Raw genomic sequence first — 22,247 nt, 5'->3', positions numbered from 1 at the left:
ATAATTCTATAGTACACTTATACAGTGTAATTCAGCTCATAGAATGGTCGTTGCCAGGAGCCTGAGGGGAGGGAGAATGGGGAATTAATACTTAATGGGTACAGATTTGGGGAAGATGAAAAAGTTCTAAAAATACAGATTGTAGTGATTTTGCATAATGTGAATATACTAATGTTACTGAACTGTGTGTTTTTAAAAAGGGTTAAGATGGGTATTTTTGTGTTTTGTATATTTTATAATAAAAGATGAATTCAGTTAGTGGAGGCACCACAGTTCCCTACACCCTGCTACTCAATTTGTAGGTGGCAACAGCAACACACGAGAGGTCATTACAAATGCATAATCTCAGTCCTTACTCCAAACCTACTTAATGTACATTTTATTAAGATCAGAGTGATTTGTATGTACAATTTGAGAAGTAACTGCTCTGTCCTCTATGCCCAACCTGTATGTCACATATAAATTGTAAATATGTACCAATCATTGATCTCCTCAGCCCTCAGGGGACCCAGGTGGAGGTTGGGGTGGCCAGAACCCCTCCAACTACTTTTAGCTCATCTGGTGTGAAAAGTTTGGAAAGTACTGCTCTAGTTTATTTTCCTCAGTATAAATACAGATTGATTTAATGAAAGCTGTCTAACCAGTGACTGTATCTAAAGGTATTAAAATGGTAAATTTTGAGGAACATCTTAGGGCTGTTGTCATGGCCTGGGGCATTTTTAGATGGTTATAATTGTCACCTACAAATCCAGTTTTATTATGTGCTTTAGAAGGGATATTGCTATATCATACAACTAAAATCCAGTTTGGCTCCTAGGTTCTTGGGACATATACATCCACTTGACTATATTCCATTGTAAATAACTACAAAACACTAGCTGAGAAAGATTCCAGTATATTGATAGAATGATTATGCAATAAAGTTTAGAATAACATGAACACTTGTTTTGGGACTGGATCACAGCTCATCACCTAGTTTAGGACCTTGAGCGGGTTTCCTACCTGCATCTCAATTTTTCTATCTGTAGAGATGCTGTAACGCATCCCCAAAGAGTGCTTAAAAAAATTTTGTTACTACCCATGAAGCTCTGAAAACTGCTTTAACACTTGGATGCTTTAAAATGTTAGCAATTGTAGTTCTGTTATCATTATATACTTGGTACTTCAAAACATGAAAACTTTTAGTTTTCAGAATTATTTTGCTAGTCCTCCATATCTGAATACCTTCTTACATTATATTTTAAAAATCTGTATCTTCTGTACAATTTCTATGGAAAATACTGTTCATTTTTTTTGGTTTTGTTTACTATAGGTCATAGAAATGTGTTAGCACAAGCTGTAGTATGAAATGTTTTAATATGCATGTCCACTCTATTTAGAGCAGCTACCAAGTGCTGTATTGCTAGTAAAATAGTGAAAAAGTCCTTTTTCCTGTGCATAGTGTGCAGTTTAATGGCTTAATACATTAATATATATTTTAATTCCTTCTAGCATTTGAAACAACAACAGGAAGGCCTTAGCCATTTGATTAGCATCATAAAAGATGACCTAGAAGATATAAAGTTGGTAGAACATGGATTGAATGAAACCATCCACATCAGAGGTGGTGTCTTTAGTTGACAATTCACAAACTTATGTTAAGGGTTTGTGAAATGTATCTTCTTGCAACATCAGGCCTTCCTTAAGAATGAAACTGACCACATGGAGGGGAGAAAAAGAAAATCTTCTCCTGGCTTTTGAGGAGGCTACTGTCAAATTATTTTCATCAGATCTGAAATAACATCCACTTCACAGCTGTTCAAAGATAGCCTTTGAAAGATTCATACCTGAAAGCTGTTACTGTAAAAGAGAAGTACATAATTACGAAAAGTATGTGCCGCTGTACATTTGGACAACAGCATTATTCTTAAAACTAATCAGTGTTTAATGATTATTCTCCATTGAGCCTGTACTCTGCTTTCCATAGCAAGTAAATATGAAATACCTACTTTGCACATAACAAAATAAACTGTGTAACTATTTGGCTGTTGGAGCTTTGTACTTCAGAATGTAAATGTACGTCAGTTTTTATATATTTGTGAATTCATCTGTGGGAGGAGTAAAGGAAATCCAAGAGTATTTAATGATTGTGGTTATCTTTTCATCCTATAAAGATTTGAAAATATATTTTTATATTATTTTACTTATTTGGAATTTACAGAACACACTTAAGCAATTAGGATATAACAGAATTACATTTTATCATTTTTGCAACTTTTTTTGCTTTTTAGATCTTTTTATTTCTTAAAAAAATGATGAAAACAAATAAATTCTTGATTGTAATTACTTTTATATAATTCTGTCTGATGCTTTATTTGGCTCTCCTCACAAGTATTAAATCATAACCGCAATTTAAGAATTCTAGTCTTGAGTTTGATTTTTCCCTCCTGGAAAATGTATCAATGCTGACCTAGTTTGACTAGGTTATGGCAAGTAAAACTTATTTCAAGTATCATCTATGGTAAAGAATCCCCTGGGGCACCTGGGTGGCTCAGTGCAGTTGAGCATCTGACTTTGGCTCAGGTCATGATCATGCGGTTTGTGAGTTCAAGCCCCCCACATCCAGCTCATTGCTGTCAGCCTGTCAGTGCAGAGCCAGCTTTAGATCCTCTGTCCCCCTCTTTCTGCTCCTGCCTCTCTTGTGCTCTCTCAAAAATAAACATTAAAAAAATTCCTTAATGTATCATTCGGAACTGAAAACACTAGAAAAATCTGAATTAGACATCATGATATGAAATGATTTTTTTTTTTTTAACATTTTGAACAATTTCTGACTACAAACTTCACCCCTGGGCTGTATGTTGACCCCTCTTGTGGTGCTTCAACTTTTCATTTCTGTCGTGCTTTGGCTTGTAATGAGAAGTGTTTTGAGAAGTAGCCCCATGAATCTTGCCACACTGTGTTTATGGGGATGGTGAGGGATATGATACTTATCAAGAGGCCATCCTCTCAGATCTCACTGAAGGAAGTTCTGTCCAGCTGTAAACTGGAAAAGTGGGGGGAAGGACCAAGCCCTGTCTTCCACCACACATGCAGCAGTTGCAGCCAGCCGTACCAGGAACTAACCCCACTCCATCAGCACACCCATTACAGCTACAGGCACACCTCTTAGCCAGCCAAGCAGGGGACGAGCCCTGCACACCAGTCTGCCCATAGCAGTCATGACCAGTCATTGCAGCAGCCCTGCCCACCAGTGTACCTGCAGGAGCGGCAGCCAGGCCTCACATCCACCTGTGCTGGGGGCCAGCACCACCCACCAGTACACCCTCAGCTGTCCTGGCCCAGTCACAACAGGAGGGTGCATGCAGCCCACCCGGGACACCCTCAGAATGCCTGGTTCTGGTGACCAACGGGACTATGCTACTGGACCCCAAAGGATGACTTCTATATAAGGTCACTATACTTTCAAGACCAGGAGATGCAGCTGACCTACCTAACACTCAGAAACAGAGTCAGACAAAATGAGACAATGAAAGAAAACAAACCTCAGAAAAAAACTACATGAAACTACATGAAACAGCAATCTACTTGAGTTCAAAGTCATGGTGATAAAGATGTTCACTGGACTTAAGACAAGAGTGGATGAACTCAGAACTTCAACAAAGAAATAGAAAATATAACAACCAATAAGAGGTGAAGAATTCAGTACTGAAATAAAAAATACATTAGAGGGAATCAACAGCACGTTAGAGGATGTAGTACAGATCACTAATCTAGAAGACAGGGTAGCAGAAACCACTAAAGCTGAACAGCAAAAAGAAAAAAAAATTAAATGAAGTTAAGATTAAGTGAGCTCTGCAACAAGTGTACTAACATTTGTATTATAGGGATCCCAAAAGAGGAGAGAAAGAGCCAGAAAACTTATTTGAAGAAATAAAAGTAGAAAGCTTCCCTAATCTGGGGAAGGAAAACAGGCATCCAAGTCCAGGAAGCACAAAGAAACCCCTAACAAAATAAACCCAAAGAGGTCCACACTAAGACACATAATAATTAAACTATCAAAAATTAAAGATAACATCTTAGAGGCAACAAGGGAAAGCAACTAGTTACATACAATGAAGCCCCCATAAGGCTATGAGCTGTCTGTTCACCAGAAACGTTGCAGGCTAGAAGGGAGTGGCAGAATATATTAAAAGTGCTACAAGGGGAAAAAAAAAGGTACAATCAAGAATATTCTACCCAGCAAAGTTATCATTTAGATTTGAAGCTATACCAACCTTACAAGAAATGTTAAAGGGACTTCTTTAAGGCCATAAATAGAAAATTCTGAATGAAAAATATTTCACTGATGAAAGCAAACATATAGCAAAGGTACTAGATCACTTATAAAGCTAGTATTGTAGGTTAAAAGACAAAAGTAGTAACATCAGTTATATCTACAATAATTAAAGGATACACAAAAAGATGTAAAACAGGCCATCCTAAAACATGAAGGAGGCAAGTAAAAATGTAGTGCTTTTAGAGTATGTTTGGATTTAAGTGACCATTAACTTATAGATCTAGATTACATAGAATCTAGATATTGTATATATACACAGAATGTTATACATGAACATCAAGGTAGCCACAAACCAAAAACCTGTAATACATATACAAAAAATAAAGAGGAATTAAAGCACAACACTAAAGAATGTCATCAAATCATAAAAGAAAGCAAGATAAGAAAAAAGGAACAAAACTATATGAAACAACCAGAAAACAATAAAATGGCAATGAAGTTCATGCCTACCAATAATTAAATGTAAAGAGACTAAATGTTCTAATCAAAAGACAAAAGGTGATGGAATGGATAAAAAGACAAGACCCACCTACATGTTGCCTATAAGATATTCACTTCAGACCTAAAGACATACAGACTGAAACTGAAGGGCAAGAAAAGGATATTCCATGCAAAAGGAGCCCTCCTCACCCAAAAAACACACCAGGGTACCAATACATATGTCAGATGAAGTAGACTTTAAAATAAAGACTGGGAAGGCTGGGAAGATGGGGGAGTAAGAGGACCTTGAGCTTCCTTAGTCCCCCAGATACAATTAGATAACACCCATATCAGAATAAATAACCCAGAAAATGACCTGAAGACTTGGCAGGACAAACTCCACAACTAAGGCAGGGAACAGGCCACATCAAAGAAGAGTGAAGATGTGGTATAGGAGCAAAACGGACCATGCCCATCCACACAGCTGGTGGTGCAGAGAAAGCCAGAAAACATACTTTCACACCGGGGAGCCCATGAATGAGGAGGACAAATCTCCATATTTGCCTCTAACAGTCAAAGGTGCTGAATATTTTGCGTTCTTAAAACCAGCAGGACTTAAAGCCTAAAATTTGAAAAATCAGTGGGTTCAGCTCAGAAAGCCTGGATGGCATTAGGACATTAGAAACAGCACAACAGCCTACACAGATACAGTGTAGAACTATCAAGTTGAAAAACAATGGGGAGCCGATGGGAGGGAGAATGATTTGACCATCTCATCATAGCCAGGAAAGACAAGGATCACAGGGAGAGCCCTCCAAGAACAAAGGAGCTGGCAGGCACCATTTCCCTCTTCCACCCCCACCCCCACCCCAAACAATGGCCACCTGGGAAAACCAGCAAGGTGCTGACCCTCCTTACCTAACTTACTAGCACCAAGCCCCATCCTCCATTGCTTGGGTGGATCCGCCCTCCCCAGTCACATCTGCCTGAGTCCTGGTGCCATGGGCCCCTCCCCGAGAAGACCTGTGCAAACCCTGCCAACACCACCTGTCCTGATCCACCTGTCCGTTTTCCAGGACCTCAGTTCCCCATGCAAGGGGGTAGGTCTCATTTTGCAAGCAGATCACTGCACACCTTGCCACCCACAAGAAGCAAAGAACCTCTGAAGACAACTGAAGGAAAAAGAGGCCAAGACTCAACAGCAGAGCACACATAACACACATGGGAGACACTCCCTAAAGCACCAGGCATTGGGGAACGGGAGACACTGCACTTCAAGGCACCACAGGACATCTTCTTCATAAGGCTATTATTGTTAAGAACAAGAAAGTAGCTGACTTTCCTAACACATACAGACAAAATAAGGAGACAAGAAACATCTCCCGAATGAAAGAAGAGGACCAAACCACAACAGACCAAAATGAAATGGATGTAAGTAATATGCCTGATAGAGAATTTAAAGTAATTATCATAAAGATACCCACTGGACTGGAGAAAAGAGCAGAAGACATCAGTGAAACCTTTAAAACAGATTAAAAAAAAAAAGAACCCATCAGAGATAAATACAATTAATGAAATTAAAAATACACTTTATGGAGGGGCACCTGGGTGGCTCAGTCAGTTAAGCGTCCGACTCGGCTCAGGTCATGATCTTGCAGCTCGGGAGTTCGAGCCTGGAATCAGGCTCTGTGCTGACAGCTCAGAGCCTGGAGCCTGTTTCAGATTCTGTCTCCCTCTCTCTCCGCTCCTCCTCTCTCTGCTCCTCCCTGCTCACATGCTGTCTCTCTCTAAAAAATAAATAAATGTTAAAAAAAATTTTTTTAATACACTTTATGGAGTAAATAGCAGGCTAGATGAAGCAAAGGAATGAATTAACAACCTGAAAGACAAGTAATGCAAAGTGACCAAGCTGAGAAAAGGACAGAAAGAAAATTATGTGAGCTGAGAATAGTCTTAGGGAACTCACTGACTCTATCAAGTGTAATAACATCCACATTAGAGGGATCTGAGAAGAAGAGAGATAAGGGGGCAGAACATTTATCTGAAGAAATAACAGCTGAAAACTTCCCTAATTTGGGGAAGGAGACAGATACCCAGATCCAGGAGGCATAGATTCCCACTCTCTCCAACCCAAGGAGGTCTACACCAAGACACACAGTAATTAAGCTGGCAAAAAATAGCAATGAAGAAAAAATGTTAAAAGCAGTGAAAGAAGATAGTTCTATACAAGGGGGAACCCCCCTAAAGCTATCAGAGGATTTTTCATCAGAAACTTTGCAGGCCAGAAAGGAGTGGCATGATATATTCAAAGTGCTGAGAGAGAAAAATCTGCAGCCAATAATACTCTATCCAGCAAAGCTATCATTCAGAGTAGGAGAGATAAGGAGTTTCTCAAACAAAACTAAGGAGTTCATGCCCACTAAACCGGTCCTACAAGAAATAAAGGGGACTCAGAATGTAAAGAAAGACTGTAAGTGAGAGTATGAAAAATAAACACAAAAGCAGTGAAAATAAATATTTCTGTAAAAATCTGTCAAGGGATTAAAAAAAAAAACAAGGAAGTAAAATATGACACCATATAACTAAAATGTGGGGAGGACAGGAATAAAGAACAGGTTAAAACTTCAGTACCATCAACTTAATATAGACTGCTATATGCAAAAGATGTTATACACAAGCCTACTGGTAACCACAAATCAAAAACCAATAATAGATATGCAAATAATAAAGAGAAAGGGATCCAAGTATACCACTTAAGAAAGCCAAAACCATGAAAGAGAGCAAGACAAGAATTAGAGAAAATCTACAGTAAAATCACACAAGTAACAAAATGGCAACAATACAGGTCTATCAATAATTACTTTGAACGTAAATGCACTAACCATTCCAGTCAAAAGACACTGGGTGACAGAGTGGATAAAAAAAATAAGACATCTCTATGATGCCTACAAGAGACTCATTTCAGGCTGAAAGACTCCTGCAGATTGAAAGTGAGGGGATGGAGGGGGTGCCTGGGTGGTTCAGTCATTTGGGTGTCTGACTTTGGCTCAGGTCATGATTTCCCAGCCTATTATGTTCGGGCCCTGCATCGGACTCTGTGCTGCAGCTCAGAGCCTGGAGCCTGCTTCGAATTCTGTGTCTCAGTCTCTTTCTGCCCTTCCCCTACTCACACACTGTCTCTCAAAAAATGAATAAATGTTAAAAAAAAAATGAAAGTGAGGGGACAGAGAAACATTTATCATGCAAATGGATGCCAAAAGAAAGCTGGGGTAGCAATACTTTTATCAGACAAATTAGACTTTAAAACAAAGACTACAACAAGAAACAAAGGACACTATATAATAATAATAATAATAAAGGGGAAAATCCAGTAAGAGGATATAACAACTGTAAATATTTATGCACCCAATCTGGGAGCACCCCAATACAGAAAACAGTTAATAACAATGTTAATAACAGTTAATAATAATGATCATAAAAGAAATCATAGCAATACAATAATAGTATGTCCACTTACATCAATGGACAGATCATCTGAACAAAATCAACAAGAAAGCAGAGGCTTTGAAAGACACACTGGACCAGATGGACTTAACATACCTATTCAGAACCTTCCATCCTAAAAGAACATAATACATTCTCTGCAAGTGCACACAGAACATTCTCCAGAAAAGATCACGTATTAGGACACAAAACAAGTTTCAACAATTTCAAAGGAATCAAAGCTATACCATGCATCTTTTCTGACCACAACACCGTGAAGCTAGAAATCAATCACAAGAAAAGACATGGAAAGACCACAAATACATTGAGGTTAAATAACACGCTATTGAACAATGAATGGGTCAACTAAGAATTCAAAGAAGAAATTAAAAATTACATGAAAACAAATGAATATGAAAATACAACAGCCCAAAATCTTTGGGATGCAGCAAAACTGGTTCTAAGAGGGAAGTTTAAAGCAATACAGGCCTATTTAAGAAGCAAGAAAAATCTCAAGTAAACAACTTAACCTTACACCTAAAGGAGTTAGAAAAAGAACAAACAAAACCCAAATCCAGCATAAGAAAGGAAATAATAAAGATTAAAGCAGGAACACCTGGGTGGCTCAGTTGGTGGAGCATCCTCTTGATTTGGCCCACATCATGATGCCAGGGTCGTGGTGGAGCCTGCTTAAGATTCTCTTTCCCTCTGCCTCTTTCCCCCACTCTTTCTAAAAATTAAAAAAAAAAAAAAAAAGAAGAAGAAGAAACATTAGAGCAGAAATACATGATGTAGAAACTAAAAAACAAGGGGCGCCTGGGTGGCTCGGTCGGTTGAGCGTCCGACTTCGGCTCAGGTCACGATCTCACGGTCCGTGAGTTCGAGCCCCGAGTCGGGCTCCGGGCTGATGGCTCAGAGCCTGGAGCCTGCTTCCGATTCTGTGTCTCCCTCTCTCTCTGCCCCTCCCCCGTTCATGCTCTGTCTCTCTCTCAAAAATAAATAAATGTTAAAAAAAAAAAAAATTAAAAAAAAAAAACTAAAAAACAAAACAACAGATCAATGAACATAGAAAGTTCATTCTCCGGAAAGATCAAAATTGATAAACCTCTTACCAAGACTCATAAAAAAGAGAAGATTCAAATCAACAAAACCTCTAATGAAAAAGGAGAAATAACAACCAACACAGCAGAAATAAAAACAATTGTAACAGAATGTCTTTTAAAAACCTACAGGCCAACAGACTAGACAACTTAGAAGAAATTAATAAATTCCTAGAAACATATAACCTACCAAAACTGAATCAAGAAAAAATAGAAAATGTGAGCAACCAATTATCGGCAATGAAATTGAATCAGTAATCAAAAAACTCCCAAAAAACAAAAGTCCAGGACCAGATGGCTTCACAGGAAAATTCTACCAAACACTTAAAGAAGAGTTAATATCCATTTTTCTTGACCTATTCCAAAAAATACAAGAGGAAGGAAAACTTCCATATTCAGTCTATGAGGCTAGTATCACCCTGATACCAAAACCAGATAAAGACACTACAAAAAAGAAAACTAGAGGACAATAACTCTCATAAATACAGATGCAAAAAATCATCAACAAAATCCTGGGAAACTGAATCCAATAATACATTAAAAGATATACCAGGATCAAGCTGGATTTATCCCAGAGATTCAAGGGTGGTTCAATATTTGCAGGACAATCAACATGTGTCACATCAAGAAAAAAAGGATGAAAACTGTATGATCATTTCAACACATGCAGAAAAAAGTATTTGACAAAGTACAACATCCATTCATGATAAAAACCCTCAACAAAATCGGCCTAAAAGGAACATACCTCAACATAATAAAGACCTTCTATGAAAAAGCCACACCCAACATCATATTCAATGGTGAAAAATGGAGAGCTTTTCTCCCCCAAGGTCAGGGAACAGACAAGAATGTCCACTTTCGGGGCGCCTGAGTGGCTCAGTCGGTTAAGCGTCCAACTTCAGCTCAGGTCACGATCTCACAGTCCGTGAGTTCGAGCCCCGCGTCGGGCTCTGGGCTGATGGCTCAGAGCCTGGAGCCTGCTTCCGATTCTGTGTCTCCCTCTCTCTCTGCCCCTCCCCTGTTCATGCTCTGTCTCTCTCTGTCTCAAAAATAAATAAACGTTAAAAAAAAATTTTTTTTTTAAATTAAAAAAAAAAAAAGAATGTCCACTTTCACCATTTTTATTCAGTACAATAGTGGAAGTCCTACCCACCGCAATCAGACAACGAAAAGAAATAAAAGGTATCCATGGTAAGGGAGAAGTAAAGCTTTCACTATTTGCAGATGACATGACAGTATATGTAGAAAACCCTAAAGACTCCACCAGAAAACTACTAGAACTGATAAATTAATTCAGTAGTCACAGGATACAAAATCAAGGTACAGAAATTTGTTGCTGTCCTATATACTAAAAATGAGACATCAGAAAGTGAAATTAAGAAAACAATCCCATTTACAACTGCACCAAAAAATGATAAAATATCTAGGAATAAACTTAAGAGGTGAGAGATCTGTGCTCTGAAAACCATGAAAAACTGCTGAAATTAAAGATGATGCAAAGAAATGGAAAGAAATTCCATGCTCTGGATTGGATGAATAAATACTGTTAAAACGTCTATACTACCCAAAGCAATCTACAGATTTAATAATCCCTACCAAAATACCACCAGCATTTTTCACAGAGCTAGAACAAACAATCCTAAAATTTGTATGGAACACAAAAAACCCTGAATAGCAAAAGCAGTCTTGAAAAAGAAAAACAAAACCAGAGGTATCACACTTCCAGATTTCAAGTTTTATTACAAAGTGGCAGTAATTAAAACAGTATGGCGTAAAAACAGACATACATAAGAATGGAAAAGAACAGAAAATCCAGAAATAAACCCACAAGTATACGGTCAATTTATCTTCAACAAAGGAGGAATGAATATGGGAAAGAGTCTTTCAACAAATGGTGCTGGGAAAACTGGAAATATGCAAAAGAATGAAAATGAACCACTTTCTTTCACCAGACACAAAAATAAACTCAAAATGGATTAAAGACCTAAATGTGAGACCTGAAACAAAAGTCCTTGAAGAGAGCATAGGCAGTAATTTCTGATATCAGCCATAGCAGTATTTTTCTAGATATATCTTCTTAAGCAAGGGAAGTAAAAGGAAACATGAACTGTTGGGACTTCATCAAAATAAAAACCTTCTTCAACAGTGAAGGAAACAATAAAACTAAAAGGCAAAATACTGAATGGGAGAAGATACTTGCAAAATATCATATCCAATAAACAGTGTCTAAAATATATAAACAATGGATCCAACTCAATACCCCAAAAACAAATAATCTAATTAAAAAATGGACAGAAGGGGGCACCTGGGTGTCTCAGTCAGTTAAGCGTCTGACTTCAGCTCAGGTCATGATCTCACAGTTCGTGAGTTCGAGCCCGGCATCAGACTCTGTGCTGACAGCTCAGAGCCTGGAGCCTGCTTCAGATTCTGTCTCCCTCTCTCTCTTCCCCTCCCCTGCTCATGCTCTGTCTCTGTCTCTGAACAGTAAATAAATGTTAAAAAAAGAAAAAAAGAAAAAAAAATGGGCAGAAGACATGATCAGACATTTCTTCAAAGAAGACATACAGATGGCCAACAGACACCTGAAAAGACACTCAACATCACTCATCATCAGGGAAATGCAAATCAAAACCACAATGAGATATCACCTCACACCTCTCAGAATGGCTAAAATCAAAAACACATGAAACCGTGTCAGTGAGGAGGTGGAGAAAAAGGAACTCTCTTGTGTTGGTGGGAACACAAATTGGTGCAACTGTTGTTGAAAACAGTATGGATGTTCCTCAAAAAATTAAAAAATAGAACTATCCTAAGATCGAGGAATTGCACTACTGGGTATTTATCCGAAGAATACAAAACCACTAATTCAAAGGGATACATGCACCCCTATGTTTATTGCAGCATTATTTACAATAGCCAAACAGGGAAGCAGACTGTCCACTGACAGATGACTAGATAAAGATGATGCGGTGTGTGTGTGTGTATATATATATACATATACACACACACATATATATACACACACACACATATATATGTATATACATACACACACTACATATATATATATATATATATATATATATATATATATATATTAGAATATTATTCAGCCATAACAAAGAATGACATCGTGTCATTTGCAACAACATGGATGGAGCTAGATGTAATGCTAAGCAAAATAAGTCATTCAGAGAAAGACAAATACCATATGATTTCACTCATGTGGAATTTAAGAAGTCAAACAAATGAGCAAAGGAAAATAAAAAGAGAGAGAGAGAGAGAGAGAAACCAAGGAATGGACCCATTTTTTAAAAAAATGTTTAATGTTTATTTTTGAGAGCGCGAGCAAGAGAGAGTGAGAGCACAAGCAGGGGAGGGGCAGAGAGGGAGGGAGACACAGAATCTGAAGCAGGCTCCAGGCTCTGAGCTGTCAGTACAGAGCCCAATGCAGGGCTCAAACCCAAAACTGTGAGATCATGACCTGAGCTGAAGTTGGATGCCACTTAACCAACTGAGCCACCCAGGTGCCCCAAGGAACAGACTCTTAACTACAGAGAACAAACTGATGGTTACCAGAGGGTAGGTGGGTAGGAGTTGAGGGAAGTAGTGGGTAGGGATGAAAAACTACACTTACCCTAATGAAAAAAATTAAAATAATTAAAAATAAATAAATAAGTAGGTAAATAAATAAATAAAATGAAGACTGTCAGAAGGAACAAAGGCATTAAATAATGAAAAGGGGATCTTTCCAACAAGAGGGTTTAACAATTGTAAATGTGCATCCAATGTGGGAGCACCTAAACAAATATTAACAAACCTTAAAGGGAGAAACTATCTCTAATACAATAATAGGAGATTTTTATTTATTTATTTTTTTAATTTTTTTTTAACGTTTATTTATGAGACAGAGAGAGACAGAGCATGAATGGGGGAGGGGCAGAGAGAGGGAGACACAGAATCTGAAACAGGCTCCAGGCTCTGAGCTGTCAGCACAGAGGCCGACGCGGGGCTTGAACTCACGACCGCGAGATCATGACCTGAGCCGAAGCCGGCCGCTCAACCAACTGAGCCACCCAGGCGCCCCAATAATAGGAGATTTTAACACCACACTTACATCAACAGATCATCCAGACAGAAAATCAATAAGGAAAGAGTGATTTTGAACAATATATTAGGCCAGATGGACTTAACAGATGTATACAGATCATTCCATCCAACAACAGAATATACATTTTTTCAAGTGCACAGGCAACATTTTCCAGAACACATCACATGTTAGGCCGCAAAACAAATCTCAATGAATTTAAGGCAACTGAAATCATATCAAGTGTCTTTTCCAACCATAACAGCATGAAACCAGAACTCTGTTACAAGGAAAACTTGATCAAACATAACCACATGAAGACTGAACAACATACTACTCAATAAACAATGAATGGGTCAAGAAAGAAATCAAAGAGGAAATGAAAAATTACTTTGAGACAAATGAAAATGGCAATACAATGGTTCAAAATCTTTGGGATGCAGCAAAAGCAGTTCTAAGAGGGATGTCTACAGCACTAAACCTATCAAAAAATAAGAAAAATGTCACACAATCTAACCTTCCACCTGAAGGAACTAGAAAAGAACAAAGCCCAAAGTTAATAGAAGGAAGAAAATAATAGATTGGAGTAGAAATAAATGCCATACAGACTAAAAACCAAAATACAAATGATTAATCCAACTAAGCAGGTTTTTTTTAAGTTAATTTATGTATTTTGAGAGAGAAAGACAGACAGCAAGTGGGGGGGAGGGGCAGAGGGAGAAAGAGAAAAAGAAAGAGAGAGAGAGAGAGTCAGTCTCAAGCAGGCTCCATGCTGTCAGCACAGAGCCTGATGTGGGGCTTGAACCCACGGACTGTGAGATCATGACTTGAGCCAAAATTAAGAGTAGAATGCTAAACAACTGAACCACCCAGGCGCCCCTGAAATGGTTTTTTTGAAAAGATAAATAATAGTGATAAACCTTTAACCAAACTCCTCAAGAAAAAAAGAGGAACCAAATAATCAGAAATGAAAGAGAAGTTACAAATGACCCCACAGAAATACAAAGGATCAAGACTACTATGAAAAAGTGTTATGTCAACAAATTTGACAACCTAGAAGAAAGACCTAAATTTCCAGACACATACAATCTTCTAAGATTAAATCAGGAATAAGCAGAAAATGTGAACAGACCAATTACAGGTAATGAAATTGAATCAATAATCAAAAAACCTCTAACATAAAAAGTCTAGGACCAGATGGCTTCATAGGTGACTTGTACAAAACATTTAAAGAAGAGTTAATACCTATCCTTCTCAAGCTATTCCAAAAAAATATTAGAGGATGATTCCAAATTCATTCTCGGAGACCAGCATCACCCTGATACCAAACCCAGACAGAGACAGTATGAAAAAAATTAAAAATTGCAAACACCCCAGAATAACATAGATGCAAAAATCCTCAACAAAATATTCATAAATTGAATTCAACAGTATGTTTAAAAAAAAAAAAAGGATCATTCACCATGATCAATTTATTTTGAATTTATTTCAGGGATGCAAGGACAGTTCAATATCTACAAATAAATCAACATGATACATATTAAGAAAATGAAGGATAAAAATCGTATGATCATTTCAATAGATGCAGAAAAAGCATGTGACAGAATTCAACATCTATTTATGATACAAATTCTCAACAGAGCGGGTAGAGAGGGAATGTACCTCAACATAACAGGCCACATGTGACAAGCCTATAGTGAACATACTCAATGGTGAAAAGATGAAAGCTTTTCTTCTAAGGAACAAGACAACTTATTTTGTTGTTCTAATCAACTGGTTAATTAGTTACTAGTTGAGAACTAATTAAGTGGTCTAATAAACTAATAAAACTCTCACCACACTTATTCAACATAGTATTGGAAGTCCAAGCTGCAGCAATCAGACAAGGAAATAAAAGGCATCCAAACTGGTAAAGAAAAATGAAACTGTCACTACCTGCATGACACTATATAAAGAACACCTTAATGCTCCACCAAAAAACTACCAGGACTCATAAATGATTCAGTAAAGTTTCAGAATACACAATTAACAAACACAATCTATTGTTTCTATACACTAATAACAAACTATCAGAAAAAGAAATTAAGAAAACAATCCCATGTACAATTACATCAAAAAGAATAAAATACCTAGGGAATAAATTTAACCAAGGAGGTCAAAGACCTGCACTCTGAAAATTATTAAGATATTGATGACATGAAGAAACTGAAGATGACACAGATAAATGGGAAGATTTTCTGTGCTAATGAACTGGAAGGATAATGTTAAATTTCCATACCAACCAAAGCAATCTACAGATTGAGTACAATCCCTATCAAAATGCCAATAGTATTTTTCACAGAACAAATAATTCTAAAATTTGTATGGAACCACAAAGGATATGAAATAGCCGAAGCAATCTTGAGAAAGAAGAACAAAACTGGAGGTATCACGCTACAAATATAGTACAAATCTATTGTAATCAAAACAGTATGGTACTGGCACATAAAAAGACACATGGATCAACTAAATAGAACAGAAAGCCCAGAAATAAACCCACATATACATGGTGAATTAATCTGTGATAAAGAAGGCAAGAATGCACCACAAGGAAAAGACAGTCTCTTTAATAAATGGTACCGGGAAAACTAGAAAACTACATGCAAAAGAATGAAATTTGGCCACTTTTTTATACCACACACAAAAATAAACTAAAAATGAATTGAAGACTTAAATGTGAGACCTAAAACCATAAAACTCCTAAAAGAAAACATAGAGGTAATTCTGGACATCAGCCCCAGAATTATTTTCCTAGATCTGTCCCCTCAGGCATGGGAAACAAAAGCAAAACTAAACAACTGAGACTATATAAGATAAAAAGGCTTTTGCACAGCAAAGGACCATCAACAAAACAAAGAGGCAACCTATGGAATGGGACAATGTATCTGCAAATGATATATCCAATAAAGGGATAATTTCCTCCCCCCCCCCACCAAAAAAAGAACGAATTCATACAACTAAATGCCAAGAAAACCAACAATCAGATTAAAAATGGGCAGAGGATCTAAATAGGCATTTTTCAAAGAAGACATACAGATGGCCAACATACACATGAAGAGAGATGCTCAACATCACTATATCAGGAAAATGCAAACCAAAACCACAACGAAGTATCACCTCATAACAGTCAGAAAGCCTAGTACCAAGGAGACAAGAGATAACAAGTGTTGGCGAGGATGTAGAGAAAAGGGAACACTTGTGCATTGATGGTGGGAATGTAAATTGGCACAACCAGGATGGAAAACAGTATGGGGGTTCCTCAAAAAATTAAAAACAGAAATACTATATAATCCGGTAGTTCCACTACTAGGTATTTAGCCAAAGCAAGCCAAAACTCTAACTCGCAAAGTAATATGCACCCCAAGTTCATTGTGGCATTGTTTATAATAGCCAAGGTATGGAAGCAACTCAAGTGTCCACTGATAGATGAATGCACAAAGAAGTTGCGGTATTTATATATACAATGGAATATGACTCAGCCATAAAAATAATGAAACCTTGCTGTCTGTGATGACATGGATGAACCAAAGGGTATTTAGACTATGTCAGACAGAGAAAGACAAATACCATATGATTTCATTTATATGTGCTAAGAAACAAAACAAATGAACAAACAAAACACAGAAACAAACTCATAAATACAGAGACCTGGTGGTTGCCAGAGAGGTGGGGCAGGGAGGTGTGCAAAATGGATGAAAGGGATTAAGAGGTACAAACTTCCAGTTATAAAATAAGTCACAGGGATGAAATACAAAGCATAGGCAATGTAGTCCATAATACTGTAATTAACTTTTGTGCAGTGATAGCTGGTAACTACACTTACTGTGGTAAGCATTTCAAAATGTATGTAATTCTTAAATCACTGTTGTACACCTGAAACTAATATTCTGTGTCAATTATAATTAAACATTTTAAAAATAGGGGTGTCTGGGTGGCTCACTCGGTTAAACATCCGACTTCAGTTCAGGTCATGATCCCTCAGTCCATGGGTTCAAGCCCTGTGTGGGTCTCTTGGATAGTTCAGAGCCTGGAGCCTGCTTCGGATTCTGTCTCCTTCTCTCTCTCTGCCCCTCCCCCACTTGTGCTCGGTCTCTCGCTCTCAAAAATAAACATTTAAAAAAATTAAAAATTAGATATAAAATAAGCCAAACAAGGGGGAAAAAAAGTGTACAGACTTTTTAAAAAAAGTACATTGAACCACTAACACCTAGTTTACATTTTTAGTTTTTCTCTGATCTTTCAAAGTGGACTTAAATCCTCTTTGAAACATTGCAAAATGTAAACAAGTGCCAGTTATCAAAGCTAGGCCTAAATAAGTCACTATTCAACTACCACAGTATCTTGGGGAAAAGGATACCACACTGTATAACCGCATTTTTCCTTGCTTATTTAGCACATATATTCATTCACTACTGTCTACTTTCCTGGGTTAATATGAGATTTAACTCAGGGACTATAAATGAAACACTTCGTTAACGACTGTGTTTATGTAAGTGTTCATATATTGAGGGAAGATGAAGAGATTGAGGGATGATGCTATTTGAAGTTAAAGTCTGATCACTGAAAGATGAGTAAAAGAATCTTTAAAATTCTAATTCAGGAATTAAATTCATGTTAATCACTAACAGTATTGATATTTTAATAATCTGGCAATTCTGAAGTTATATCCAACAATCTTAAATTCTTTTATTGAATTCAATCAGAAGTATACAGGCGAGTTTTTTGCAATCATAAATTAATATAGAAATAAATGAAAAATGAATTCTATGACATATCTGGACCAACTCTGAATTTGCAAAGTAAATAACAAATGTGCAGTCCTCATGTTATCAAGTGACTTTGACCAAAAGTGAAAAATACATCATTCCTTTTGATGGTTTCCTGTGGGATCCCTCAGGATATTTTAAGTAATAAAGAATGTAACAGACTACAGAGCAACAAAGAGATTTACAGCAGAAGCAATGATTAAAATGATGAATGTCGCCAATGGTGGAAGGAGCATTTTGCCAGAGGATGCAGAGGGATGGGTTTTGGGACCTGGAACTGGAACTGGAACCGGACCTGGAGCTGTTAATGAGAAGACACAGTGACTGACACATGTCATTTCTGATACTGAGTTTTATCCACCTAAACCATGCAGACATTTAGCCTGAGTCACAAACTTAACTAAAATACTTCTAACCAGAAACAATGTTGAAATAAATATAGTTCATTACAGATTTCAGGCTACATTTTCATATATACCATCAGGGTATGCTGCTCTAGGTTTCATCGAGGATTCCACAGCCTTTTTAATATCTATGCAGACAACATACTTTGTTGTTGTTGTTCAAGTTCTCTAGAATTTCATAGCAATTTTCTGTTTTCATTTTCTGTATATACATGCAAGGTAAAGTTTAATTCTGTGTTTATTTCAAGTAAGGCTATATCTAATATATATATATGCCACCAGCGACTAATAAATGATTAAATATAGCTGCACTTTTAAATGCTGAGTCCTGCCAGCTGATAAAATAAATTAACTTTTCCCCTCCATACATGAAACACTGTAGAAAATGGCTTCCCTTACATAGGAACTAGTGAAGAGGAACAGTGCAGTCCATCCATGTGAGGATGATGTTTCACATGATAATTCAGTTATCCCTTAACTAAATTATGGCTATATTTTGGTTTAGACCATACAAGGGAGAACTAGGAAGTATCCAAATGGGATCACCACTCAGATTTCATACATGAAACACAGAGAAACAGGCAATAAATTTTATAAGTCTTTAACTCATATTATCAATTTACTTGCCATGCATTTGTATGTATACAGATGGGGAAATGGAGAGGCAGGTGTATTCATACATTAGTTTGTTACTACAGAGCCGTGGTTCTCAAGGGAGCAGTACTGTCCCCTAAGAGGCAGTTTGGGAACTTGTCAGAATATTTTTTGATAGTCACAATAGTGAGGTAGAAGTACAGAAGGCAAGATGGATGCTGTCCAATGCTCTGGACAGTGTTTGCACAATGAAAAATTAACCCACTTCCACACAAACTTCAAATGCACCGCCAGACACACATGTAAGTTAATAATCTATTTATAATGCTTAAACCCAGAACCAAAATCAATTTTATGTAGAAACAAAGTATTTTTGGATAGTTTTAATAAACATTAGTTTCCATCTAGTTTCTACTTCTTCTCTTTCATTTTCTTATACTTGCATAGAATAGCTTCCAGTCTTCTCTTAAATCCAATTTGTGTTAAGTAAATACAATCATCTGTCCATTATGTCTTTTAGTATAATGTAGGCACTTACATATTGAAATGTACATAATTTTGTTATAAATTATAATTAAAAAATTATACTGATATTTTTATGGGTGCAGGTGGGTCTTCTTATCTATGAATGGTACTTCAGCATAGTATAAAGGCTTTATAAATACTTGTTATAAAAAGGGAGAAGTGGGTTGATAGGGTTGAGAACCACAACTCTAAACAGAACACAGCTGAAAATGACTGCTTAAGAAATAAAGCCCAGTTGCTCCCACCATATACACACAATAAGCATTTGGATATGACATTATATTCCGTTACTATGATTCCTGAAACTCTTGAAACTTTGTTCCTGTTATTGAAGAAAAATAAATTTGTCACTTCTTTTATATTGCAGATCAGACACTTATCAACTAAGGAAATGAAGTATTTCTTACTAGGATTGCCGATATCTTCCTGACTTTGGTCTTCTAAAATAGAAACAGATTTTGAGTTAGTTGCATTGTACATCTATATATCCAGAAAGAGAAAAATCTGACTAAATGATTAAGCAAACATGGTTATCTCTGAGAATGGGCCTGCAGGGCAGGGTATTGGGCTTATATGTATGTGTGGGGTTGGGGAAGGGTTTAATTTTTACTCACTTGTGCTCTTTGAAATTTTGTTTACCTTGTATGTACATGTGTTTCCATTAAAAGAAAAATTAAAATTTTATTTACAAAAAAGTACTTTTTCTGCACGTTGAACTAAGATTCCCAAGTACAACATTAATACCAACTATTTACTGAGTGCTTTCTATGTGTCATGCATTGTGTAAACGATTTATGTAATTGTCAGATTTCTTACAGTCCCAGTAGATATAGTTATCAGTATTATACAGATGTTCCTCAAAACTTGCACAAAATCACAGAGGCAATCAGTGGTAGCAATGTCTGATTTCAAAGCCTCTGTTCTCCATTACTATGATATACCACCTCAATTACAATGCTGTGCTAGCATTGAAATATTACAATATTGCCATATTTTGATAGTTTTGAAGCCAGATACCCATTCCAGGAGCCCAGGATAGAGGCGTATTTTTTTTATAACTAAATCTGGCTGGAAGACAAGTGTCATATGACAGAAAGTGAACAAAATTTGCAAAGTGTGAGTCCTGGTTTTCTCTTTCTAGTCCTTTACAGGTTCCTTAAATTTCCTATATTCCATACTTTCATCTCTGAAATGGCAATAACAATATTTATCTTAACGATTAAACGAGATCCTGTGTAAATGTTTTGACACTTTTAAAAAGCTTGCACTACACACAGCTTTCTAGGAGAGAGCACAATACAAAACATTCCCAGCAAAACCTAGTGGCCTCTCTGGAGGACATGGCAAGTGCAGTGAGGAACACAGAATGACTGGTCTCATGCTGTAGGCTTCTCATACACACCTCTCTGATGATGCTGTTCCTGTTACTACAGATCCCCTCACAGTAGCCACCTGACCCTGGGAAGCCTCCTGTTCCATTCTGCAATACACATGTGCAGCTGGAAGCCAACTCTTCCAGTTGCCGGTCAACTATCTTTTTCTTTGCTTAGCCCAGAGAGCCATAATAGCAGCCTGCTGCTCACACTGAAAGGGGTTCTCAATATTTTCTCCCTCTGGCTTGCATACTGGGGTATCAGAGAAGCTGTGCAGCCCAGGTGTCTTCCTTAACCTCCTTAAGACTGAGCTAACTGAATGATAATATTAAAGGACCCAGAACCCCATGGTACCTCCACCCCCAAAAAAGAATTTATTACCAGGTTTTTCATCCAGTTGCACCACTTTTATTCCTAAATGAGAAAGAATTTCAGATAATAATAATAAAGACAGCTACAACTTACTACTATTTTAACTATTTTAAACTACCATTCATTTTGCCAAACTTTATCTCATTAGGACTTTAATCAGTCCTGCAAGACATAAATTTTCATTTTACAGATGTGGAAGCGGAAGCAGAAGCACCAGCACAGGAAAGTGAAATAGCTTACATAAAAAGTTACCCTGTGAAAATGGCAGAGGAAAGACTTCATTAAGCTGGGACTGTCTGTCTATACAGCCTGTGTTCATTCCCGACACCTGGCTCAGCAGCTGCCTTTCAGATAACCACTGTATCTCAAAGGAGTCAATGAAAATACTATGCAAACTTGGGCCACTGAGCTGAAGAGTTGTAGACACACAAGGTGTGTCATCAGTGTTGTTAGAGGTTCACTTCAAAGTTGTAACCAAATAAATGTGTGACACAACACGGCAAATCCAGGAAAAAAAAATGAAGTTTGGGGGCCTTTCAACATTTTTCCTCCTCTGTAAGCATATTTTCTGAGCCCCTTCTGAGGAACTTGACAGGAAACACTATACAGTTTCTCTGGTCACAGAAGCTCAAGGCTCCTCAATAGCCTTGTCCTCACCACAGCCTCACACTGTTTAAATATCTTTTTTCATGATTATATTTTATTGGTAGGCTAAATGTGCCATGGTAAATAAAACTGGAAAAACACTTAAGGAACCAAAGTCTTC

General features: G+C 37.3%; 2 protein-coding genes across 11 annotated transcripts in view; one reads left to right on the top strand and one right to left on the bottom strand.

The window, feature by feature from the left end:
• Positions 1-22,247, top strand: part of NUP54 (nucleoporin 54) — a 52,947-nt gene that overhangs the window by 28,581 nt on the left and 2,119 nt on the right. For 2 of the 3 annotated variants that reach the window (XM_049630657.1, XM_049630655.1), the window contains one exon: positions 1,492-2,118. The exons of the other annotated variant lie outside the window; for it this stretch is intronic. In XM_049630657.1, the coding sequence (XP_049486614.1) occupies positions 1,492-1,620 (129 nt within the window). In that variant the 3' untranslated portion in view covers positions 1,621-2,118. Of the gene's footprint in view, positions 1-1,491; positions 2,119-22,247 lie in introns of those variants that run through there. 3 annotated transcript variants of the gene reach the window in all.
• The window catches only part of ART3 (ADP-ribosyltransferase 3 (inactive)), a 142,465-nt gene continuing 138,318 nt past the window's right edge, over positions 18,101-22,247 (bottom strand). For 5 of the 8 annotated variants that reach the window (XM_049630658.1, XM_049630661.1, XM_049630662.1 and 2 more), the window contains 3 exons: positions 21,491-21,523; positions 20,144-20,176; positions 18,101-18,514 (listed from right to left, as the gene is read on the bottom strand). In XM_049630658.1, coding sequence (XP_049486615.1) covers positions 18,375-18,514; positions 20,144-20,176; positions 21,491-21,523 — 206 coding nt within the window. In that variant the 3' untranslated portion in view covers positions 18,101-18,374. The remainder of the gene's footprint in view (positions 18,515-20,143; positions 20,177-21,490; positions 21,524-22,247) is intronic. The other 3 variants (XM_049630663.1, XM_049630664.1, XM_049630665.1) reach the window with 1 other exon arrangement.

This window comes from Panthera uncia, chromosome B1, assembly GCF_023721935.1.
Source record: "Panthera uncia isolate 11264 chromosome B1, Puncia_PCG_1.0, whole genome shotgun sequence".
Taxonomy (NCBI): Eukaryota; Metazoa; Chordata; class Mammalia; order Carnivora; family Felidae; genus Panthera; species Panthera uncia.
The sequence above is the reverse complement of the archived record's forward strand: the minus strand, read 5'-3'. Positions and strand labels throughout refer to the sequence as shown.